The sequence below is a fragment of the Halichoeres trimaculatus genome, unplaced genomic scaffold (genome assembly GCF_033239565.1).
Source record: "Halichoeres trimaculatus isolate MK-OKI-2021-1 unplaced genomic scaffold, fHalTri1.1 fHalTri1_scaffold_4, whole genome shotgun sequence".
NCBI classification, from domain to species: domain Eukaryota; kingdom Metazoa; phylum Chordata; class Actinopteri; order Labriformes; family Labridae; genus Halichoeres; species Halichoeres trimaculatus.
Window position 1 is genome coordinate 30947504 of NW_027437182.1, and position 23027 is coordinate 30970530.

The 23027-nt window shown below is 41.3% G+C and overlaps 1 protein-coding gene across 1 annotated transcript; it reads right to left on the minus strand.

The window, feature by feature from the left end:
* Positions 1-6028: 6028 nt before the first annotated feature.
* dpt (dermatopontin) lies at positions 6029-13570 on the minus strand. Its single transcript, XM_074668830.1, has 4 exons — positions 13290-13570; positions 8336-8461; positions 6905-7012; positions 6029-6675 (listed from the first exon to the last, which is right to left on the minus strand). The coding sequence occupies exons 1-4, from the start codon at positions 13565-13567 to the stop codon at positions 6609-6611; spliced, it is 579 nt and encodes a 192-aa protein (XP_074524931.1). The 5' UTR covers positions 13568-13570; the 3' UTR covers positions 6029-6608.
* Positions 13571-23027: the final 9457 nt, after the last annotated feature.

Consider the following 23027-nt stretch of genomic DNA (forward strand, 5'->3'; position numbering starts at 1 on the left):
ATTTCCCTTTCTGGAAATTTAAACAGGATGGGCTGTGCAGAGCAATTTACTCAATGTTTTTCATATAAAACCAACTGAAATAGGATAGAATAATATAGCTTTCAATCACATGAAATTCTCATCTCATCTTCCACCATTAATCCATGTCCAGGTCACCGGGGGCAGCGATGCCATCAGTGAAGACCGGGGGCTCCTGTACCTGGCCAGTTCCACCAGCTCCTCTGGGGAGATACCAAGGTAGGCCAGGCCAGCCAAGAGGTATAATATCTCCACCATGTCCTGGGTCTATGTAAGGGTCTCCTTCTAGCTGGCCATGCCCCAAACACCTTCCGAGGGAGGCGTCGTCACTAGATGCCTGAACCACCTCATCTGGCTCCCCTCGATACGGAGGAGCAGCGGCTCTACTCCAAGTCTCTCCTGGATGTCCAAGCTCTGAACCCTATCTTTAAGGCTGAGCACAGACACCCTGTGGAGGAAGCTCATTTCAGCCGCTTGTACCCGTGATCTTGTTCTTTGGTCACTACCCACAGCTCATGGCCATTTGTGAGAGTTGCAACATAGACTAACCGGTGAAGTGAGAGCCTTGCCTTCTGGCTGAACTCCCTCTTCATCACAATGGACCAGTACAGCGTCAACATCACTGCCGAAGCCGCCTTGATCTGTCTGTCAATGCCTTGCTCCATTTTCCCCTCACTCGTGAACTAGACCCTGAGATACTTGAACTCCTCCCCTCGGGGCAAAGACTCTCTCCTGACCTGGAGTGGGCAGTCCAATCCTTTTGTGAGGATTTTGAAAGTGGACAGGTTCAGAGCTGTTATGGATGTTTAGTGGTAGGACGTTCCAGAGGGTGGGACGGCGACAGAGGAAGCTCTGACCTCCAAGGCTCAGAGTGTGGTGTCAGGAGGAATGGAGAGGAGACAGGGCGGAAGATCAGAGGTTAGTGGTGGAGCAGGCCGGTGAGATAGGAAGGGACCTGGTTATGGAGGGCTTTGTGGGTAAGGAAGAGGATTTTTAAATGTTTTTGGGGTTTGATAGGGAGCCAGTGAAGGTCTCTGAGGATGGGGGCGATGTGGTCTTGGGAGCGGATGTTGGTGAGCAGGCGAGCAGCAGAGATCTGGATGTATTACAGTTTTCTGAGTTGTTTGGAGGGAAGGCCGCAGAGGATGCTTTTACAGTAATCGAGTCTGGAAGTGATTAAGGCCTGGAAGAGGATTTCAGTGGTAAAGAAGGAGAGAAAAGGATGGAAGAAGCAATATTTTTCAGGTGGAAGAACACTTGTTTTTTTTTTTCAATGTGACTGATGTGATGTTGAGTGAGATGTGAGTCAAAGATTATACCAAGGTTGTGGTCGAGTGAGGAAAGCATGGTCAATGGAGAGGTTATTGCTGTTGGTGATTGTAGTGCAAGATTCGGGGCCGATGATTAAGATGCTAGACTTTGGAAATGGTTTATTTTCATCCAGTATTTAACTTCAGTAACCCGGCTGTTCAGGGTGGAGAGGGATGGAGCAGGGCCGGTATAAGTGTAGATGTAAAGTTAGATGTCGTCAGCATAGTATTTATTTTATTTATTTATTTATTTATCTCAAACTTTAAAAAACAGAAAACAAAAGGAATTAAAGAAATAAACATATGAGTGCAAACACATGCACAGCGACCAGTTTGAGAAGGAGCAGAATGAAGCAAAAAAGCTTATCTAGTTCTGCCCCTTTCAATACAAAACAGATACAATATCAAATTATAACTCAGAACCCGCTGACAACAGTGTTCATAAACATCCAACTCATAATACTTTCAAATTCACCATTGTATATCTGTTCAAAGCAACATTTTAAATTACTTACTGTGATTATTTACATATGTTAATAGTTATCAATGTTCTAATCCAAGGCCATGTTATTTTAAATTACCTGTATGAGTTTAGTAGTACTTTTTTATAGTGTAGTTTGAATATTTGCGTGGTAGTGCACATTTTTAAAGTGACATCCAGTCTGTTCCAGAGTTTGACTCCACAAACAGAAATGCACAAACTTTTAGTAGTTGAAGTGAAGACCATGACTGCGCACAATTTTACTGATTGGGAGACTTTAAAGAGTAAAGAGGAAATAGAATAGAATAGAATAGAATGGAATAGAAAAGAATAGAGTAGAATATTCACACCAAGCAAAAAAAAAAAAAAAAAAAAAAAGACCATTACGGCATTTTAAAAAACACAGATTGGGCCTGAAACACTAATTTGGCTATCAGTACACACTTGCAATGTGGTGCTTTTCTAACTCTGCATTTTAGAAGTTATCAGGATTGTCTGGTTTTCCAATCAGAGACACAGCTCAGCTCACCTGACTGAGGGGCATTCTGTAGCTGTTAGAAAGGAAGCTCTGAGTCCGTGTCATATCTAATGAGGCTGTGTCCGCAGATTGGCTTCATTCCACTTTTTCAGAAATAGATGGGTGACGTTACAGAGACTTTAGCCCCGTTTCCACCAAGCAGTCAGTTTTACATCAGTACAGTTTGGTATGGGCTGGATCAGTTACACCTGGTCCTGTTTGTGCTTCCACATGCCCCCTTGTGGTAGGTGGTGTGTAAGCAGGATGCCGATAGTCGTGTCAGTTACATAATAACATGACACCATAGCAGCATGACACAGTGTACCTCACTAATAAATCAAACGGAGAAGACTAACGTGACACAGTAAACAAAGAACAAATATGGAAGACATCCAGCATTTCATCTTCTTTGTGATTTCCATGTGGCTCTTTCTTACAAACTGCAATTAAGCTTTGTTTCAGAGAAGGCTTTGTACCGCAAGAAGAAATACAGCCACTGTCACACATTGAGCGACGATTCTTTCGACCAATCAACGGTGTGCAGTGTCATAGCTTCACCTTCCTGTATCAGATCAGTTTAGTCTGGCACCCGAATGGTAGGGTCCCAAAAAGTGTGATGGCTCATCTTGGTTATTTGTGGATCTGTCCTGGGATTAGTCAGTGGAAACGCCACACAGATGCAGGCATCCCATTATGGTTTACAACCTCCAGAGTTTGTTTTCATACAAGAGTCAAGCTTTAAAGGCTTAAAAACGCTGATCAATAGCAAACATCACATGCATTGAACACAAACAGAAGCAGTTCTTCATCTGAAGTGAAATCCCTCCTTTCTCTGAGGCTTTGTTGTCATAAATTTATACTTAGCTCTTGATTATAAGGTGGCTACCTTCAGATCCAGGAGTGATTGCAGAGGAGAGATTTAAAGGCTTTTTGGCCTCTACGTTAAACTTCTAATTACAGCTGGTGTGAAGACTGTTTTGAAAGGATTGTGTTTCATCCGGCTGTAATGAAACCTGTTGGTGGGAGGAGAAGATAAAGCAGGTTTTGTTTATCCCGCAGTCTTCCAGCTCAGGAAGGAGACAGACCTCCACAGAGACGCAGGCCTCTGAGGCCGCGAGCCCCCACAGGCGTGTGGCTCGCCATCGTGCCTCGGTCAGGGGACAGCTGTGTCGCGCTGCGCTGCTTGGCCCTGTGCCCCAAAGCAGCAGCTGCCGTAAACAAACAGTGCTGAAAGCTACTGGCCCGGTCCCCAGCTCTATTCAACATGGCGACCTTTGCCCAGCTTGGTCCATTAAGTTGGAATAGATTTTAAAAACACTTGGGAGAGTTGATCTGTTGAAGCAGTGTGGTTTGACCCGTCCAAAATGAGGGGAACAAGGATGAAGTGGCTGCCAATTTCTTTTCCCATCTTTGAGCTGTAACTGGTTTCTTTAAATTCCCATTTTTATCCATTTTAGGGAGGAAATAAAACACATTTGGTATGTCCAAAGATCACAGGGACACTCGAGGCAGAGTTGAAGCACATTTTCCACAGAGGCTATGTAAAACAAAAGATATGTGTCTGATTTCAGAAAGTTTGAGTCATGTTACTCAGGGAAACAGAGAGCTCTGTGAATCTGAGTTTGAGTAATAATTTTATTTAAAACACCTTTATGCCTGATCTTAAGTATAATCTAAAAAGTAAAGTTCACTGCTTGTGTGAAATGTAACTGTACTATACTTTCTGGAAACTGTGATTAACACCTGTTCAACACACCTAAACATGTCATCAGTTTTTCTTCTGTCCAATTTTCATATTCTTCCTTTTCTAGTCATTGTTTTGCATGCAGTGTCCACAAACACCCCCTCCTTCAAAACTGACAGAGAAACTTTTTAGGGTTCAGGTAGAGTACCTCACTAACAACTTGTGCTGCAGTAGAAGCCACAAACTGGCTGCAATAAACGAAAAGAGACGCTACTGCCGCTATCTATGGACACATTGGTTACAGGGCATCACAATATGCTCATTCTATATCACAGTATCACGGCCTGTTTTAACCCAATAAAGTTTCATCCAAAAACGTCACTGAAAACATAGTGGAAAAAAAATTCAATGCTGAGGGACTGAAAATGCCGTAGTAAGCATGCCAGACCTGTAGTTGGCGCTATAGCTGTCTTGTCTGGAAGCCGCTTTTGATAGATCTCCACCGAACTAAGGTTGAGCCAATCATCCGATGTAGCGAATGCTAAGTGCAGAAGTGGAGCAACAGATGTAAAATTTTTATGAAGACGGTCAGCAGATTCAGCAGGCTGAGCAGCACAAGCACAACACGGTAGTTTGCGGCGATCATAACAACGGTACTCTTGTCCTGTTTTATGCACTTGCCTGAAGCGAGACATCAGCATTTCCACTGAAAATGCCGACTCACTGTTTACACAGCAACAGTGTCAGCAGCGTTTTAGAAAAATCCCACTCTGGAGGCCGTTTTCAAAAGTGTCCGCCTGAGGCTGGCCAAGGAAGTACCTGAAGTCACAGACACACCAAGCCAAAAAAAGCTGTTTTCAAAGCAGATATTAACCTATATACAGCCAAGTTCAAAAAACGTCTCCTGTCTGAGTCGCTAATTTTACTACCGGCACCCACTGTACGGGGGGTGAATGTTTTTCTAACGCGGCCGTTCAGAGGATATTAAGATCTTGAGCTTGCCCAATCAGAGGCACAGCTCAGGGTCATGTGACCGACAGGCGCCCTATAGCTGTGCGCCAAGCCCTTGCCACAACCAATATGGCCGCTATAGCTGATGTGCTTCATCTTCTGGTCCAGAAACAGACGGGTGACGTCGGGGAGACTACGACCATGTTCTATACAGTCTATAGTGTAAAAACGAGGCTGAAACGCAACAATAATTTTGCATTTCACCCTAAAACTATTGTTGTGTGAACAGACCCTTAGTATTCCCATTTCTTTGAAGATTGTTATCACCAATACCTGACTAAGACAATGTAAGCCAATCTGCACTTTGTTGGCCCATTCATTTATTTATTCATTTTGCACAGATAAACTTTTTTATTTTAAAAATTTAGCACTTCTTGCTGTTGTTTCAACCTATTTTCTGTTTTAATCCTGGTTCCATTTTCTAGCTGCTTGGAAGACACGGTTATAGCTTTGTTTTTCTAATATCTTCACTCACATGAATAAAGGAAAAACGGATGAGCTGTTGAAATAGTAATCCCTGATGTCAGATCCTTCCTGCAGCATGTTTTGGCAATAATAAGCTTCATTGAGTTTAACTTGAGCCAACTTAATCCCAGAGGAGCGGCTGATATTGTCACAGCAGAGTTCATCCTCTGTGTGGGTTTGGATGGATTATACACTCACTTAGGATAACAGTCTTACCTTTAACCAAGACAGTTTGGGATATTTCATGTTTAAGAGACGTTTTAATTAAAGTGTGCTTTCATTCTAATCATCATGTCATCCTTTGTGTTGTTTTTTCATGTGCAAAACAGATTATTAATGTTATTAGAAAAAAAACAAACCTTTGAATCAATAATCTCACAGAAGTCAAATGAGGAGGAGGATTTTAATCCCATGTGCTCATTACATGTGTTCCAGTACATTGAATTAATACCTGAATGAGGCCCTTTCATAAAGCAGGGCTGTGAAATCAGCTGAAAGCAGGTGCAGCCTCATTCATTCCATGCAAAGCTCATGTCGTCTGTGATTCTTAAAGAGCTTCTCATCATTTCCAACAAATACACAATTGTTCCACGTGTTGCCTCCGAGACAATATCCCCATCAGTCACACCCCGCAACACTGAATGCTTTTATGACCGTGAAAATGGTGAGACCATTCTGCACAGCCAGCTCCCTCACGTGACTCTGAATAAAAGACTTTGGAGCCGAGCCTGACGCAGTCTTTTCCACCAGCATGAACACAGCATCAAATTATTGTTTGTTTTGGAAAGAGACTTTCACATACTGCCAAAAGACTTCCAGTTTCTCCCGCAACTAATTGAAAACACTTTGGCCGTCCAGTGTGTCTGGTAGAGTCCAGCGTCCCAGCAGAGCCTCCGTGTTTGTGTTTATTCTAACAGTTTTATTCATATGAGCAGTTTTTTCCATTCTAGACTCAAAAACTGTGATTATACACACACACCTGTTGATTTCGTATACACATGAATGAAAATACAGAACATTTCGGCAATATATGATGTAAGTTTCTGTTTACATGTAAGAGTAGATACATTTTTATGGTTCAAAGTGTTAATGGATAAAAAAACAACAACAACTGCTTACTATCTATAAATTCTCGAAATCACAGTCAAAGTCTGTCCATCTGCACAGGATATACTTCCACTGCCGATCCCTGAAACACAACAAAAGACAAAACACTGTCAGTTAAACAACCATAAATTACAAATATTTAACGTTTCCAGCAATAAATACTGCTCCCATAGGCCGAACTGTGGAGCAATGTTCTTCCAACTCAGCCCAAAGAGGATCTGAAGTATTTCTGGACGACTCAGGATCCAAACTGATGCTTCATGCGATAAAAAGTCATAAAGAAAGAAAGCAAACAGATGTTGTTGGCAAACCTCAGCACTCCACTGAAGGTAGTCTGGGCACCCCGGACGAAGTACCCATAACTGGGGACCACCAGCTCGCCCTCCTCTCTGTGGTACTCAGGGATGTCGTTGGTCTTCCTGTAAGAAGGATCAAAAACACTTTGTTAAATTCTGTAAGTCATTTGGCAAATACTTTTTCATGTTTACACAAAACTTTGGGGGAAAACTTTAAAGCTCAGACAAGATGATTAGATGATGAACTTGGGGGCCTACTTCCTGTCTCTGTTTCCAGGTGACAAAATCTGCCTGCATACACCTGTAAGACACATTCACTGACTCATTTTTAACCTTCATGTTTAAACTGTTTCACACAGAGGTACAAGCTGTCTAGAGTCTTTTATGCAAATTGTATTTGATAGATCTACACAACCCTCAGTCCTTCAGTGTTTTCAAAACTGGCAGAAAAATAACTCTTCTGTAGTCATTAAATTTTTCAGACACTGGTTATTAGACTAGCATCTTTCTTTTGGCAAGCTAACACTTACATTTAGTTCAAATCTAAGCTTTAACTAACCAGTCCTGAATCACAACAGCATCATTGCTCCTCTCAGAGATGAAAACTTAGGATGTTATGAATCTGATGACCTCCTTGTAGATAGAATTAAAATTTAAAATCTGTCTCTAAAGGTTAAAAACAATCAATGAAATCAAGCTAAGGACAATAGATATTAAACAGTAAAACAGAGCGAGTCATGTGGGTTTGCTAAGGTGGCTAAGGTTAGCAGAGCTAGCACTACCAGCCTCCAGTCCTCCTTACTGGTCCATTTAGGGAGATATATGAACCAGTTAAACCAGAGCAGTCTACAAACAAAATCATCTCCAATTGTTAGCCAGAGCTACAACTCCAGCTGGTGCACGAGGGCTGACTTATCCTATGACCAGCATTTAAGACCTTAAGCCATAAAAACATGAACAATAAGTTTACAGAAAAGCAGTTCTAGTGCAGACTAGTGAGGGGGAAGTGTGCAATAAAGATATACACATCCCTTTGTTCAGACCAGACTGGCTGTGAGCATGTTTCACCTCTTTGGGTCAAAAACTACAAAACCCATACTCTCATTAACGCATGCATTTTAGAGTTTTACTTCCTGGGTTTACATTTAGAAACATCCAGATTAGTTAAGGTGTTTATTCATGGGCTTGAAGAGCAAGGATGACTATGTAAATCCTGCAAAGAAAAGGCTTTTTTTTCACAAAGGCTTAGGAAAATTAGGAAGTTGGTCAATCCTGGCGGATTTTTGATGTCTGTACAGCCAGGCTAATGCTAGCCATTATGCTAAGCTAACTGTACAATCTTTGGCTTAATTTGAACAGATATAGCAGTGATTGTCTTTTTAACTTGTATTTTCCCCATAAAGTGATGCTGTTCTCCAGAGATATTTACAGCATGTTAGAACGTACATGCAGGAGTAGGGACAGCGTCGTTTGTAGTAGCAGCAGTAGAACTGCCATTCCCGGTCCAGAACAGACTCAAAGTACTTGCTCTGCACGCCTGCCACCAGCCCGTTTCGAGTGCATGTAGAAGTCCTGCAAAGAAACACAACAGCCAGTTTATAAAGATATGTAAATGAATTAAAACTGTAAAACACTCTTTGGTGTCTGAAAACACAGTCCATGCTGTGCCTGTGCTTTCAAGTCACACTGTGCTTCAAAACATGAAGTTTAAGTTTCTCCAAAGGAATGTCTCTTACACACCTTTGAGACCAGGAAAATGCATTTTTTTTTATTGTTTGCGTAAATATGGGTTTGTTGACAGTGCAGCTTGTTTATGGCCCTCAGACTTCACTGTCGCCACAACAGATCCCAGAATACGAGGTCCAAGCAGCAGGAGCTGCACAGTGTAGACGCTTGTCATGGCAACACAGGCCCTGCCGTCAGCCATTTAGCCAATGGGGGTAGTTTCCCTGCAGGGTAATGTCCTCAGCAGTGTAATTCAAACAGACAGCTATGTAAAGAGGCAGGCGTGGCAGTGATAGAGAGCCCACAGTGTTTGCCTTTGAGCAGGGTTCAGCTCAGCTCAACACAAAATCTATCTGGAGAGCTCAAACCTCTGTAACCTGAAAAAGTGATCTGAATCAGATTCACTGAGTCAGATCTGTTCACCTCCAGCTGCTGTTTGCACAACGTCTAGTTAAGACTCTCCTTCCAGAGAGGTTAACGCCAGCATTTAATCAGATCCAACTTTCCATCATGACTGTTAGCTGAAAATGTTTACATGACGCCCACACTAAAGATGACCTGACTGCACAAAAAGCTGCAGAAAGGAAAGAAACTCAGGGACAGGAACTGTACCCTGTGATGGATCAGACACGACCCGCTGAATTCATAGATTACAACTGCAGAGCTTTTTCTTAACATTCAATTTTAAGATACATGACAAAAGCTGAGGAAACTGTCCATAAAGAAAAAACGAGATCTCTCTAAAGGGCTGTTGACTCTGGCTGTTGGATGAATCTTGTTGAATTTCTTTGGAGATTGTCATGCTCCAAAGATCTGGCAGTCTGAGATGATGGCTGTTTTGCAGTGAGTGGGTGATTCATGCAGGACCAGGGGGACTTGGCTTATCCCCATGAAAGGGGAAAACCGTCGAACAGAAAATCAGTTTACGAGAAAGCAAGAAAAAGATTCATCTGCAGAAAAATCTGGTTTTATAATGTTGTGTTGTAGCAGAGAGAAGGGATTGTGTTTAGTGCTCAGACTATAAATGGGTTTGCAACAGTTTACCAAGATAGAGGCAGAACGTCCCCTCTGGCTTCAACCATTTTAAAATGAAAGGATTCACCTTCGACAACAAAATAAGAAACCTTTGAATCAAAAGATATATTTGTATCTCGTTTAGGCTACCACACTAGATGTGATTTGCTTCCTAACGTCTAGCAGATTGAAGCTCAAATTCTGACATTATTGACCTTTTATCACAAGAAAAGCCTGCTTAAGGGGACTGGATTAAGTGTACTTATGGTGTAGAACAAGAACAAGCTGATCATGCTAATCTTTTTAGCATGTTAAATTTGAGGTTTCCTGCACTACTTTGTGATGCGTATTCAAGTCTTTCTGGTCTCTTGCTAATTTGTCAATGTGTGACGATATTCAATATTTTCAAAGTTCTCATATTCTGCTCCTTTTCTGCAGTTCAGTATGGATCATTGATGTCTTCATGAAACGGTAGTAACATGTTTTGGTCCAAAAAGCCAATAAATCAAGCACAGCAGTATTGTTTCCAGGCTCTCATAGCTCCTCTGTTCAGAACGCTCTGATTTAGTGGGCGTGGCCTTCATATCTAAATGAGCCACAGCTGATACCGCCCCGCTCTTCAGCGCCACTGAGAGCGGCGCCACGAGCTACGAGTGCACAATGTTTGGAAGACAGCAAACAACAGGCTAACCGCAGCTAAAGTTAGCATCCTGAAGCTAACACAGAGACAGGGGGGACACTGAGGAAAAGCTCTTACATCTGCTCCACAGCACACAGCATTTAAAATACTCACATTTCCAGGGTCTAAGGTTTGTTGGTGGATGGTTGGTAATGCACCTGGATTCAGGACCAGTCTATTTGCTAGCCCTCTGTTGTACCGTCCAAAGTTGGAAAAGCAGTCGGCCGTGAAGTGACTAGCACACACATGCACAGTTTTACTGAGTGTAGCTGGCACATTTCCTTGATGAATGAACTCTAGCCACTTAGACTTGTCTTCTTCCGAGATGGGAAGCTTGTGCATGGAACTATGTGGCTGTTTACAGCCAAAAACAGAGCAGTGATGGCTGCTGGAGCAGCAGCAGGGACGGGAGTGGGCGGGAAGGGGGTTCGGGGGTATCTGCTCCAGTGGACTAATCAGGTTAGACTTGCTCCTGATTGGTCAAAAAAGGGAATCGCTGACGTCGGCAAATCCCCAAAATCCAAACAGCTCGTTTTAGTTCAGGTTTTTCCGTTCACAAGCACTACAGGTAACATTAAATATCACATTTTGTGGGCTGGGATGAAAGCCAAAGGCCCACAAATTTCACTAAAAAACTTAATAAAGCAATTTTGCATAATATGGGACCTTTGAATTTACAGGAATGGTATCCTATGTAAGCTACCTGCTAGCTTGTTGTTTTAGCTAGCTTGGTTCAGTTAGCTGTAGTAACACTTGAGAGATAAATTATTTAGAGCGCACTGAGTCACACTGGCCATCTAAACCGTGCCACGCTCAAGCATGATTGTCCCTCCGCAGTGCTGCTCTCCAGCTGGAGAGTACAGCCAGTGGTCACACTACCTCTATACGAACCAGACTTTAGCGGGTATCAGACACGCGCATGAGCCGCCTACGTCATCGTGAAGCGTCCATTTACATGAAGCGCGATCTCATCAGAGTCAGCACAGTGAGACACAAAGAGCACTGCTACAACTTTAGAGACTTTTTGGCAGATAGTAAGTCGTTTTGGTCCGACGACCCACTTTGTTTAGAATGATTGTCAATGTTGAGAGATGCGCTCGCAGTGATCATGCGTCATGGATCACACGCGCTGTCCGCGTGCTTGTGCTCGTGCATGAAGTAACCGGTGCTGAAGCCCACCTCTCTGAAGTGTGACAAAGCAGAGAAGTGAATTCTGCAGTCATTTTTTGCTAACTTTGTTATCATGACACTAATATAAGATTGGACTACCTGGATGTATAACTTAACTTTACGGTTTGTTTTGTGTGTGTGTGTGTGTGTGTGTGTGTGTGTGTGTGTGTGTGTGTGTGTGTGTGTGTTACTTAAATTTCCTTACACCTAAAAAAAAAAAAGCCAACAATCACAGCATTACATGTAAAACGAGGCTATCCTAACAAGTGTCTGTAAGGAGGTATCTTGACTGGGTTTAGCCCACACGGAACGACAAAATAGAAGTCATGACAGCACATCAACTCGTGCTGAGAGAGTAAATCATTGTGGTTTCAAGTACCACCTGCAGGCTTACACTTTATATTTTAAATCTGGACAGAGCGTTGAAAATTGTCAACTATTTAAGTCAGACAATACAACATTAAAAATAAACAGATAGTACAATTCTTTTTTGTCTTTCCAACAATAACTGTAAACAAAGGAGCTTGATTGAAGTAGAATTTGTGGTGGAGGTTTGGTATTGGATTGAATTGGATAGCTCAGGTGGTCATTATGTGGTAACTACTTGCTGCATTGCAGTTCTTTACCCCACACCGCGTCATTTTGCACAAGTGCAATCAGGAAAAGCGAGAAATCATCCAACCGGTCAAAAGCAACTGATCCGGTAGTGATTGGACCTCTAAAATGCACTGTAAAATAAAATGGGACCAAGCTAAAAATTCAGCTCAATATCAAAATCAGAGTGACTAACAAAGGTAATCAATCAGCCTTAAATCCTAGGGTGTATGCCCAGCTTTAGCTACGCTGCAGTCAGACTTAAAAGTTGATTTTTACAGATGCACAGTTTTTCTGGCACATCCTATTTAAATAAAGTTCATTTAAAACTGTCATGGGTTTATATTGGACACTAGCTGAATCTGAAAGTGCAGAGAGCTGGAGCATGACCGGCATGTCATCCTCTGGCTGCATCTTTGTCAATGTTCCTGAGAGTTTGGAGGTTTTCCATTAGTGTAGGTCTACACGCCCTGCAACAACACAGCGGTTTTGTTCATACAACAGTTTTGACTCGGACCTGGTATGGGCCTCTGTTGTCTGGTAATAGTGACATTTAGGAGCCTGTATTGATGCTCACATTTCTTAAAGTTGGAGGGACATTGTTCATCTGTTGTGCTATTTTTTTTCATTCCTCCTGTTGTTTGGAATGATGAGCCATAGGGATGAAGATTTGCTAACTACGTGGCTTTCACATGTGAAATAAACGTCCTCCTCAGTGCTAATCAGAGCCTGGATGAACCATGAATCAGACTACCCAGATGTTTGCAGCTGCTGTGCTGACTACAAAACATTAAGAGCAGCATTTAGTGAACACGTGTAATCTGACTCAGATGTTCCTCACTAATTGATTTACTCATCTCCTTTCATTGCATTTCTGAGTTATACAGTCATAAAGCGTTCTTCATTATTTATTCAACTTATCCCTGTGGGCTGAGGCAGGCTGAATAATGATGTTTGCAGAAAGATTGTTGGGAGAAAACATGAAGTTCATCAGAGTGTGTATCAGTGCAACTCTGTGCAACGACACAACAAGAAAACAGATGAATTTTAACAAGTTTGACCCCAAAAACAGAATTCAGAGATTTCATCTTGTCTTGTTTCAGAAGATCACAGGTATTGATTTTACCTGAACACCCTGTGTGTGTTTCTAAGCTTGCCTCAGGTCAGAACTGTAAAACTCAGAGAAATCAGGAGGTCATCAGGTAAATAAAAACCCACCATTCCAACCCAGCTCTGTTGATGTCGTCCCACCAGCAGTCACTCGGCTCCCCGAGACCCTCAGGTGTGGGCTGGCACTCAAACGTCCACAGGCGGTCCATGCCATCTGTCTCGCTGTAGTAGCTCCTGGCAGCCACGAGGACCTCTCCGTGGGGACACTGGAAGTTGAAGCTCTGCCGGTATCCATTGACCCAGCCCATGTCGTGGTGGTCGTGAGACTGAGACTGAGCCCCCGCTGCAGCCAGCAGAGACGCCAACAGCACCAGAGCAGGACTCATGTTGGAGAGATCAGTCTGTCTGCTGTGTCTCTTCACAGCTGCCTCGTTTTTAAACTCCTCCAAACTTTTTGCTGTCCAGTTGTTTTGTAGCCAGGAGTGATGTGTAATTTGGTGCTTATGGGACAGGTCCAAATGTGGACCTCAGCAGACAATTTTTAAGGTGGACTCAGAGACAGAGAATTGACAGAGTTTCACCAAAGATACTGGGTCACCTTAAAAGACAGCTCTTTCAAATTATATGCAATTCAGAAATTTATGTGACTCTTTATTTGACCCTGGAGAATGTCTTCACGTGTTAACCATCCACTTTCTCCGGCTGTAAACTCTGCAGTGTGAAAATCGTTTAGTATTCGGGACTAAAACACAGTTTATTGAAACATAAAGCACCAGCTGAATGTTATCTGAAGCCTTTCATCACAAAACAGACACAAAAAAGAAAAACTGTTGACTGTTTTGTGACATTACTTGAAATCTCTATTAAATATTGATAGAAACATGTACACAAACTAACAATATTTACTCATGAAAATCTAAAAAAAAAAGAGAGAGAGAGAACTTAAACACAAACTTGGATAAATTATGGCCAAGTACAAATAGACTTTTATCTAAGTTCACACAGAAAAGGGCCTTGTGTATATTTTAACGCTGATGATACTCTTCTTCTTCAAGGATACAGAAACCGGTTTAACACCTCACTTCCACAGACATCAGTGATATTTCAGTATTAAGCGTGACCCTGTTAACTGGTGACTTACAGCTGACAAGCACTGATGTATTTGGCTGAAGCTCATCAGTTAGCATGGTCATGCTGGACTCCAAAACACCAGTTTCCCTGTCAGAACTCAGTCAAACTTGAGTCCATGGTGGAGTATCGTTTCTGATACAATGCTAACAGTTATAATTTAGTGTGTAAAGAACACTATCTCTTCTGAACGAATCAAGCTATACTCTACTTCAGTTGCCAAAATGTGTATCATCTTTATGATTGTATAATGTATGACATGATGTAGGTTGCAAAGGCATGTATGAACACTGTTTGTTTCCCTCTAATGGCCTCAGGAGGCAGTAGTGAGCCAATGATAAAATGTCAATTGGTGCGTCTCCACCAAGCAGTCTTGTTCGGTTCAGTATGGTTCAGCACTACCTGATCAAGCCTGATCTTGTTTGCGTTGTTTGCGTTTCAGAGAAATTTGGGTTTTGAGACCCCCCACTCTAGTGGCAAATGAGGCCCCACAGATGTCAGCTGCCATATTGGCAATTCTGATAGCCTTTATCCACGGCAGGTCTGTCCAGTTTGGGATCTGCGGGCCAAGGTTGGCCCACCGGCGATTTTTTTTCATCCCGCTGCCCATGTTTGAATTTTTATTATATATATGTATGCCAGCAGCCTGAATTTCTCATTCAATATTTATCTATTATTGCACTTCCCCTCCTGACCACAAATTAACACTGTGTTACATTTGTAATAGGGTGGCACTAGTCCTGCCAGCTCAAATCTGGAAGTCCATGACCAGAGAATGAGAAGATGCAGGGTCATGGCTGGGTTGGAGAATTTGAGACTGTGGCACCGAGAAAGTTTGAAAAAGTTGGGAACATGAGTACTTTTTTACAGAAATTGATTCCACAGCAGTATGCCAAATATGCAGGCAGACGGTCGCTGTTTTAAAAGAATGTAATCTTCGTAAATTAATATAGATACAGCAGTCATTTATAGGGAAAAAATTAAAGGCAGGTGTCCAGTTTTATTAATATTCCTTATTTCAAAAGGTTGGAAAATGCACTTCTTTAGTTGCAGAGGAGCATGCTGTGTCACATGTTATTTAGGTTATATTGAACTAAATATGTTTTAAGACATAGACCTAGTATTTGTGCCATAAGGATGTTCAGTTATTTCATGCTGTGAAATACTGCAACATAAGTGTTTCATTTTCAAAATTACCTTTATGAGTATTTCTTTTGCACAATTATGCCATAGGAATATTTCATATCATGCACTGCAACATAAGTGTTTCGTTTTGGCCCGCGATCCTCCACCCTGATTCACTTTTGGCCCTTCACTGAAAAGAATTTGGGCACTCTTGCTCTACGGCTTACAGGAGCCAGCCAGAGGTGTGCTCTCCGTCAGTTATATCACCTATAACCTGTATTATGCTTATAAACTCATAAATGTAAACCTTTATATGATTAATATGAGAATAGGAAAAAAGAAAATGAACTCTAGATAGCTGTTATTGGAGAGGTACAGAGGCTGTAAACATGTTTATACCATGGTCAGTGAGAATTCCAATGTCAACTGGCGTGCCTTAGATTGGTCTAATGCACGCCAGTTGAAAAGTTAGTTCGGCAAGTTAAATCACCGTTGTATCACTCCGCTGTGCGCGTTAGAAAGCAACGCGTCACACACATTTCAACGCATGTGAGGGCAGCCTGCGCTCCTACTGGGCCCCGTCTCTATAAAGCCTGGCTCACACTACAGCAGGGGTCTTCAACCTGCGGCTCTGGAGCCTCGTGCGGCTCTTTGACTCCTTTGCAGTGGCTCCTTGAAGATTTGAAAATATTATTAAAATAAAAGGTGTTTTAATTTTTTCTTACAGAGGGTATTTATGATACACCTCTTGAAATAAAGCTTTTAATTTTTTGCAATTTTTTGGATTTTTTTATTTCAATTTTCTGACATTTTTGTAAATTTGGAAAAAAAATCCTTTTTTTTTTTTTTTTTTGCAAAATTATAACATTTCAGCAAATGTTTTGATATATCACAATTTTGCCCATTTTTTAATTCCTTTTTTATCCAACAAATTTTTAAAAATCTTTTAAAATTATTTTCAACTTATTGAAACTTCTCAAATTTGCAGATTTATTAAAAATAAAAAACTAATAAATCAGAAAACACACACAAAAACTTCTCACTTAGATAATTATTCAGCAGATTATAAACTTTTTGGTCTTAATGTGAAGATAAAGTAGATTTTGTGGCTCCTGAATGACTTTCATCCGGGTGAGCTGAGGCAAAACGGCTCTTTGAAAAGTAAAGGTTGCAGACCCCTGCACTACAGGATTCTCGCCCGATTTAACCCAGATGCGGTCCTCCCGACAATTGGGGAAGAAATCTGGTTGGGGACTGAAATCGGGCCCGACGTTCGGGCAAGATTATCTTCTAGTGTGAGCGGTTGACAGATGAATCTTTCGCCCCACAATCGTCTCACAGACTCGTCGGAGCCGCCCCGATAATTTTCAAACATGTTTGATATTTATCTGGATGATTACAACATTCATTCTCACTGAGGATGACAACAGACAATTAGAAAGAGCCCCAGAGACCGGACAACAGACAACACACGCAGGCTGAAAGTGAAACTGAAAGGCTCCGGGTCAGCTGACTGCGCGCTCCACTGGCCCACTCGAGCCAGTTTAATAATGCCTTTAAAAATAACACATAACCACGTCATTTTCAGTAGCAAACTGTTGTTTTATCAGTGTTCGGTGTGAGATCATGCCATTATTGGCTGATACAGCAACAGTTTCACCTCGTCCCTCTGCGTGCGCGTAATGGATGAAAGGCACCGCTGCAGACAGCTCCGCTTCTCTCTCCTCCTGTTCCACCAGTGCGCTAAAAACCTCAGATCAAACAACTGAGCACATGTGGTGCATCACTCTCTCTGGTCAAATTATTCATCATTTCTTTTAAAGTTTGCACTTTGTGGGACCATGGTATAAGCGGATTAAACAACGAGGAAGCGTGCATTAGACCGTTCTAAGGCACACAGCGGAGTAACACCACTCCGCTGCGCGTCGTGGTGTTCCCACTCCACGTCGTGCCTTAGAACGGTCTAATGCACGCTTCCTCCTTGTTTAATCCTTACTTAATTCTGGTGTATGAGCATTTTGATATGGACTTTAAATGGCGTTTCTGTGCCTTTTGGTTCCAGCCTCAAGTGGACACTTAAGGAACTGCAGTTTTTTCAACTTCTACATTGGCCTCACTTTTTATCACTGAAAAGTCACCTCCTGTTCTGTCAGGCTTTTTTTTTTCTTTTCCAGGGATATAAATGAGCTCATAATGACTTATAATGAGAGAACATGGACTGAATAAAACATGAAATGACTGTGTTCATTATGAGGCCTGAAGGCTGGGGGTCACCTCTTAAAGACTTCTGCAAACTCCAGACCTGGTAAATCACTACAATGCAGCAAACTATCACTCAAAGTGGACAGGTTGAATCTTAATGAGGATTAAATATGCAGCTAATGTTGATAACATTAATGTGTCTTTGCTTTTTAAAACAACCCTCAGGTGTAAAGGAGGAGTAGTTGTGTGAATGTTCCCCCAACCTGAAGCACTTCTGACAGCTCTCGACAGGTCATGGAGAAGATGCCAAAGCCATGAGCTAAATGTTGTTTATCAAACTCATCAAAGCCTGTCCTCTGTCATCGTCAGGACCGTATCAATACATTACCCAACCATGCATCGGGATAATAGAACAAAAGGGTCAGATGCCATCCTGCTTTGCTTCTTCCTCAAGCAGCCAAATGCCATCCATCATAAACAGTATCCCACAAATAAATACAACCATTCTGCGCAGATAGAGATCGCTGAGTGCGAACATGATCCGTACATTCAGCAGAAACCTCACAAATGGGTGGGCACTAAATCTCTGATGCATTTCTTCTCTGCATCATGAGATTACAAAGCCATTAGATTTCCCACCGCCTCTCCTGTTCCTGTGAAACCGCACTCCTCAAAAAGATCTTTGGTACACAGATTAGTCCGTGTGAGAGGATGAGTTCATATTATTTATGGGGTGTGGCGTGTTTGAGCAGTTTGTGAAAAAGAGGTTTGTGAGGTGATGCTTGCATATTTATGTTCTTATGAAAGATTAAGAGGAGGTTCAAGGAGAATAAAGATGAGATTTAGATTTCTCATTTGTTCGCGAGTGTGTCCCATAGTGCACAGAGACACACAGCAGTGAATTAGCTGTGAAAACGACATGTCCATTTCAACTTTCTGTGGAAAGGAACACAGCTAATGGTAATAATGATCTCCTGATTCAGACTGGGGGTTTGTATTGTTGGATACCTTACAGGTACAGTTTCTAATTCACATGCTGTAAATGTCTCCTCTCATTAAAGTAAGTGGGATGTGCACCAATGGGCATATGTAACCCTGTGCAAGTGACCAATGTGAAACAAGAAACATTGACTCAGTAATGAACAGGAATTAGAAAAAAGATTAACACTGGATGAGGAAAGTGAAAAGGTATGTGCTAAAAAAAAATGTAGATGCAAATTTTCACTGAGTTGGCAGCAGTTTTTTCAAAGGCCTTTGCAATTTTCCATTTACATAAATGTGAACATGTCAGTTTTTTGAAACTCAAGTGTTCACAACACCAAATATTTCCAAAGAGGTCAGTTTGAAATTTTTCTGTAAAGTCTCTTTTAATCCTCAAATGGACAAAACCTGTGGCATAACCAGATTATAGAGACTTCATCACAGTTTTGATTATACTGTTATATCACCATGCGTGATGTTGGACTGTGCAGTTTCAGTACAAATATGTGAAATGTCTCAGTTTTCTAGTTCAACTGTATCCATATATTATAACAAATGTGTTTTTACATTTCTTATAAACATGTCTGATCTTTTGAGGAATCTGGAAAAAGTTTCTTAGGGATATCAAAAAGCAGAGGTGGAAGTTACTGATTACATTTACTGAACTTACTGTACTTCAATCAGGAGAGACTTAAACACCATAAAGAGTTATGAACCAATTTAATGAATAAATGCATGCAAAGATAGTTTGGCGGTTAGACCCCATCAATCATTGAGCAATTAATAAATGAAGGGGGTGCAATGACATTGAGAATTATGATATCCCCCGATGGAGTCTAGACACTGGTGGTGGTGACAGTTCTAAGAGTCTTGATCTGTATGATTCATTGAGAACTGCAGGCTGCGGACTTCGGACTCGGGCTGCGGACTGCTGGGCTGAGAACTGCTGGGCTGCGACTGCGAGGCTGCGAACTGCATTCTGCGGCTTCAGCGCGGACGACTGCTGGGCTGAAGAAAGAGGACTGAGTCATAGAGACTGGGGGTGTTTGGGGAGGAGGAGGGTCGAGACGCGAGCCTGAAAGACAGCTGACAAGCAGAAGAGATGGCATTTAAACTTTGACAGCTATGAAATGATTGGCTAACGATTGAAGCGGAAACGATGTGATTGGACAGAGAAAGAATTGACGCGCCTCCCAGTCAGCTGATAGACAAAGCGGGAAAGAATGAGTGAACAGAAGTGTGTGAGTCTGCCCCCAGTCTTCCTGACTGAACTTTCGCTAAGCTTCATTTGAGTAGCTCTTTTAGGTAAACCAGTAATTTTCTCATATTTAAAGGGGCTGTGAAGAGTTTCTAAGTGATCTTGCAAAAGTCTCTCTATAAGATATATGCCTGATTGTAATCCACACTTTAAAAAGAGATTATCAGCACCAATATAGGTTATTTCAAAATAACTTCTTAGCTTCCCAATAAGGTTGAGCAGGACAGGACTGATTTAGGGCATGTCTAAGTCTCCATGACAACTGTGATTAATTTTGTAGTGATGGTGGACGCTGGAGCCTAACTGTCAGACAGAAAAAGGACAGAAGAGCAGAAGAAAGCAAGACGGAAGAGTGAGCACGAGCTAAAAGCTAATGTCTGAGCACCGGGATGCCAACAGTGCTACATACAGCAGGCTACTTACCTATTGTACAAACTTATAATATTTGCTTATCGTCACGTATCAAACAACATTGCTACATAACTGTACTGATAAATAACTTACCGTGTTGCATTGAATCTGGTAAAAAAAGTTGTCTTGAAAAAACTGTTTCCACCCGATCTCCATTTAATTCCAAAACAAGCACACGCCTGGTCAAAAGTCATATCTTGACTATCATGACAGTGTGTGGATGAGACTCCTGGCCAGGAGATGAAGAGGCAGTCCAATCAAAACAGATCCTCCTCACGGCATCTTTAAGTATTTTTGTTGGAAGTTTTATTTGTTGCTAGATTTTACATTTCATCAGTAAAACAAAACCAGAAAGGATCCAAACCATCCATCAGCAGTGTGACTTGATGTAGGGAGCGTCTACAAAGTGCAAAACACGAACAAAGAGGAAACTCAAATATTCAGGAACTTCAGCCTAAATATGTGTTGTAATCACATTAAAGCTCTCCTGTTGGGTAGACTTCAACTTTCAGCACACGAAGAGACATTCTGACTGCATTTGGAGCTCATTTCTTACTGATATCTATTCAACCCCGCCTCACTCCACGCCCTCTGATTTCTAAATAACCACTCAGCACAGCGAGGAGATCTCAAAGACATAATTTCTAACTTTACTCAAGTGGGCTGCTACTTGAAAAAAAAATTCACCTCTCGAAAGAAGTGTGTGTAATTCTGAAAAACCTTCTTGGGATTATTGAAAAATAGATATTTTTAGACCTGAGTAATGTCTTAAAAGGATCTTTCAAAGTTTTTCCAGCATCTTGCATCTCTTGGCCTTATGGTTTACTTGTGTGCCCCGTGTATCCTGACTAAAGCGCTCGGTGCAGTCAAGCAGAGAGCAGCAAATTGGAATCCAACCATGCCGTCAGCTTTATCTCCAGCTGAAGAAGAAACAAACAAAAAAGTTTTCTGCATTTTTTCTTTGCACTTGTTGTTTACTTTGTCTGAAATCTCTCCAATCTCTCATTCATGTCTTGTCCTTATCTCACAAAATAATTTTCTTAAACGTTTCTCCGAACATCTTCACAGTATTTTACATTACATAGATAAAATTTATCTTTATTGTATTAAATTGAAAGCATAGTTCAAAAAAAGTTTCTGTGGCCAGGAAGAAACTTTTTTCTTGGCTTTGATACATGAGGACAAAACTCAGTCTGATCGCTGTTTGCCTGAGCGTGTGATCCCGTGTGAAAGATCAGCCTCAAAGCTTCTAAAAATAAATAACAGACAGCGAGCGATCAGGAGCAGCGAGTGAGTTTCTGCAGGAGGAGTTCCACAAAAGTCAAAATGGAGCAGAAGTGGAGGGTATTTATAGACGCTATTGTCTATTTAAAAATCTCTATTTAGAGCAGAGCTGTTGGCTCTCAGAGAATGTAGGGCCTCATTCACAACCCTTCGATCGACTGTGACACACAGACAGATATCACACAGAGAGACACCTCTGACTGGAGGATTTTACCCATAATACCTCTGAACTAATACACAAAACAAAGATGTGAGGCTTTACATCACAAACTATGAGAAGCTGCAGGTTTTCATCAAATAGTTGAATAACTGATCCCTCACAAGAACAAAAACAAGCCAAGTTCCCTGAAAGCAGACTTGAGTGTCTTTGAATGCGCCCTGATGAGATGAATGAGTGTCTCAAAGTGGCACAGGAACAACATCTTTGGGTCAGATGTGCTCAGATGAATGCCAACCTCCTCCTCTTGGATAAATATTTGTGAGCGTCAGAGCACATCTGCTTTTCATTGAACCAAACACCAGCTTTCACACAGACCTGCCTCGAGGCAACGCTCACAGGACAACACGAGGTCCTTTCAAAGACCCTAACTGATAAGACTTTAGCTTTTTTTCACAGACATGAACTCCTTAAGACTTTCAACATTTTCAGAAGCTCTGTCCCAAAAATGATCTAAAATAGCTTTTTCACAGATGTCATACAGTTTCAAGTCTTGTGTAATATTAACAACATGATGTTGAACAAAAAACATTTTTTGTATCATCAGTATGTTCAAACATCTCTGCTGATCTTTGTCCTTAAAGCGGCAATGTTTTTAGGTTTTTGTTTTGTTTTGTTTTTTATTTATTAATTTACTTTTTATTTTTATTTATTTACTTATTTATTTTTGGGGGGGTTATTTCTAAATACCAGTGTTGTTGTTGTTTTTTGTTTTTTTTTGGTTTTGTTTTGTTGTTTTTATTTTTCATTTTATTTTATTTTTATTTTTGTTTTTATTTTATGTTTTTTTGTTTTTGTTTTTGTTTTTTTGGTGGGGAGGGTACCTTTTTTCTAATACCAGTGTTTTTGTTTTGTTTTGTTTTGTTTTGTTTTGTTTTGTTTTGTTTTGTTTTGTTTTGTTTTGTTTTTGTATTTTAGTTTAGCCTCTGTTTCAAATGCTATGTTTAAGCTGCTGTCTCTTTAAGGCCCCCTACTCCAAAATCCCCTTCTATCTCATTGGCCAGCCCTCTGGAGGCTTGGCGGGGTCAGAGCCATGGGCAGACCTTGGTGTTTGGGGCTCACTCTACCAACATGTCATAAACCAGTTAGGAGATCTTAATGTGATGACGTCATCACTTCAGCGAGTCTTCTAAAGAGCTCACATTAGTTTTTAGAGCAGAGAATTTTGATGAGTTTACATACAGATTTTTACAACATGTGAATTTGTAGAGGTTTGAAAATCTACAAATGTTAAGTTTGA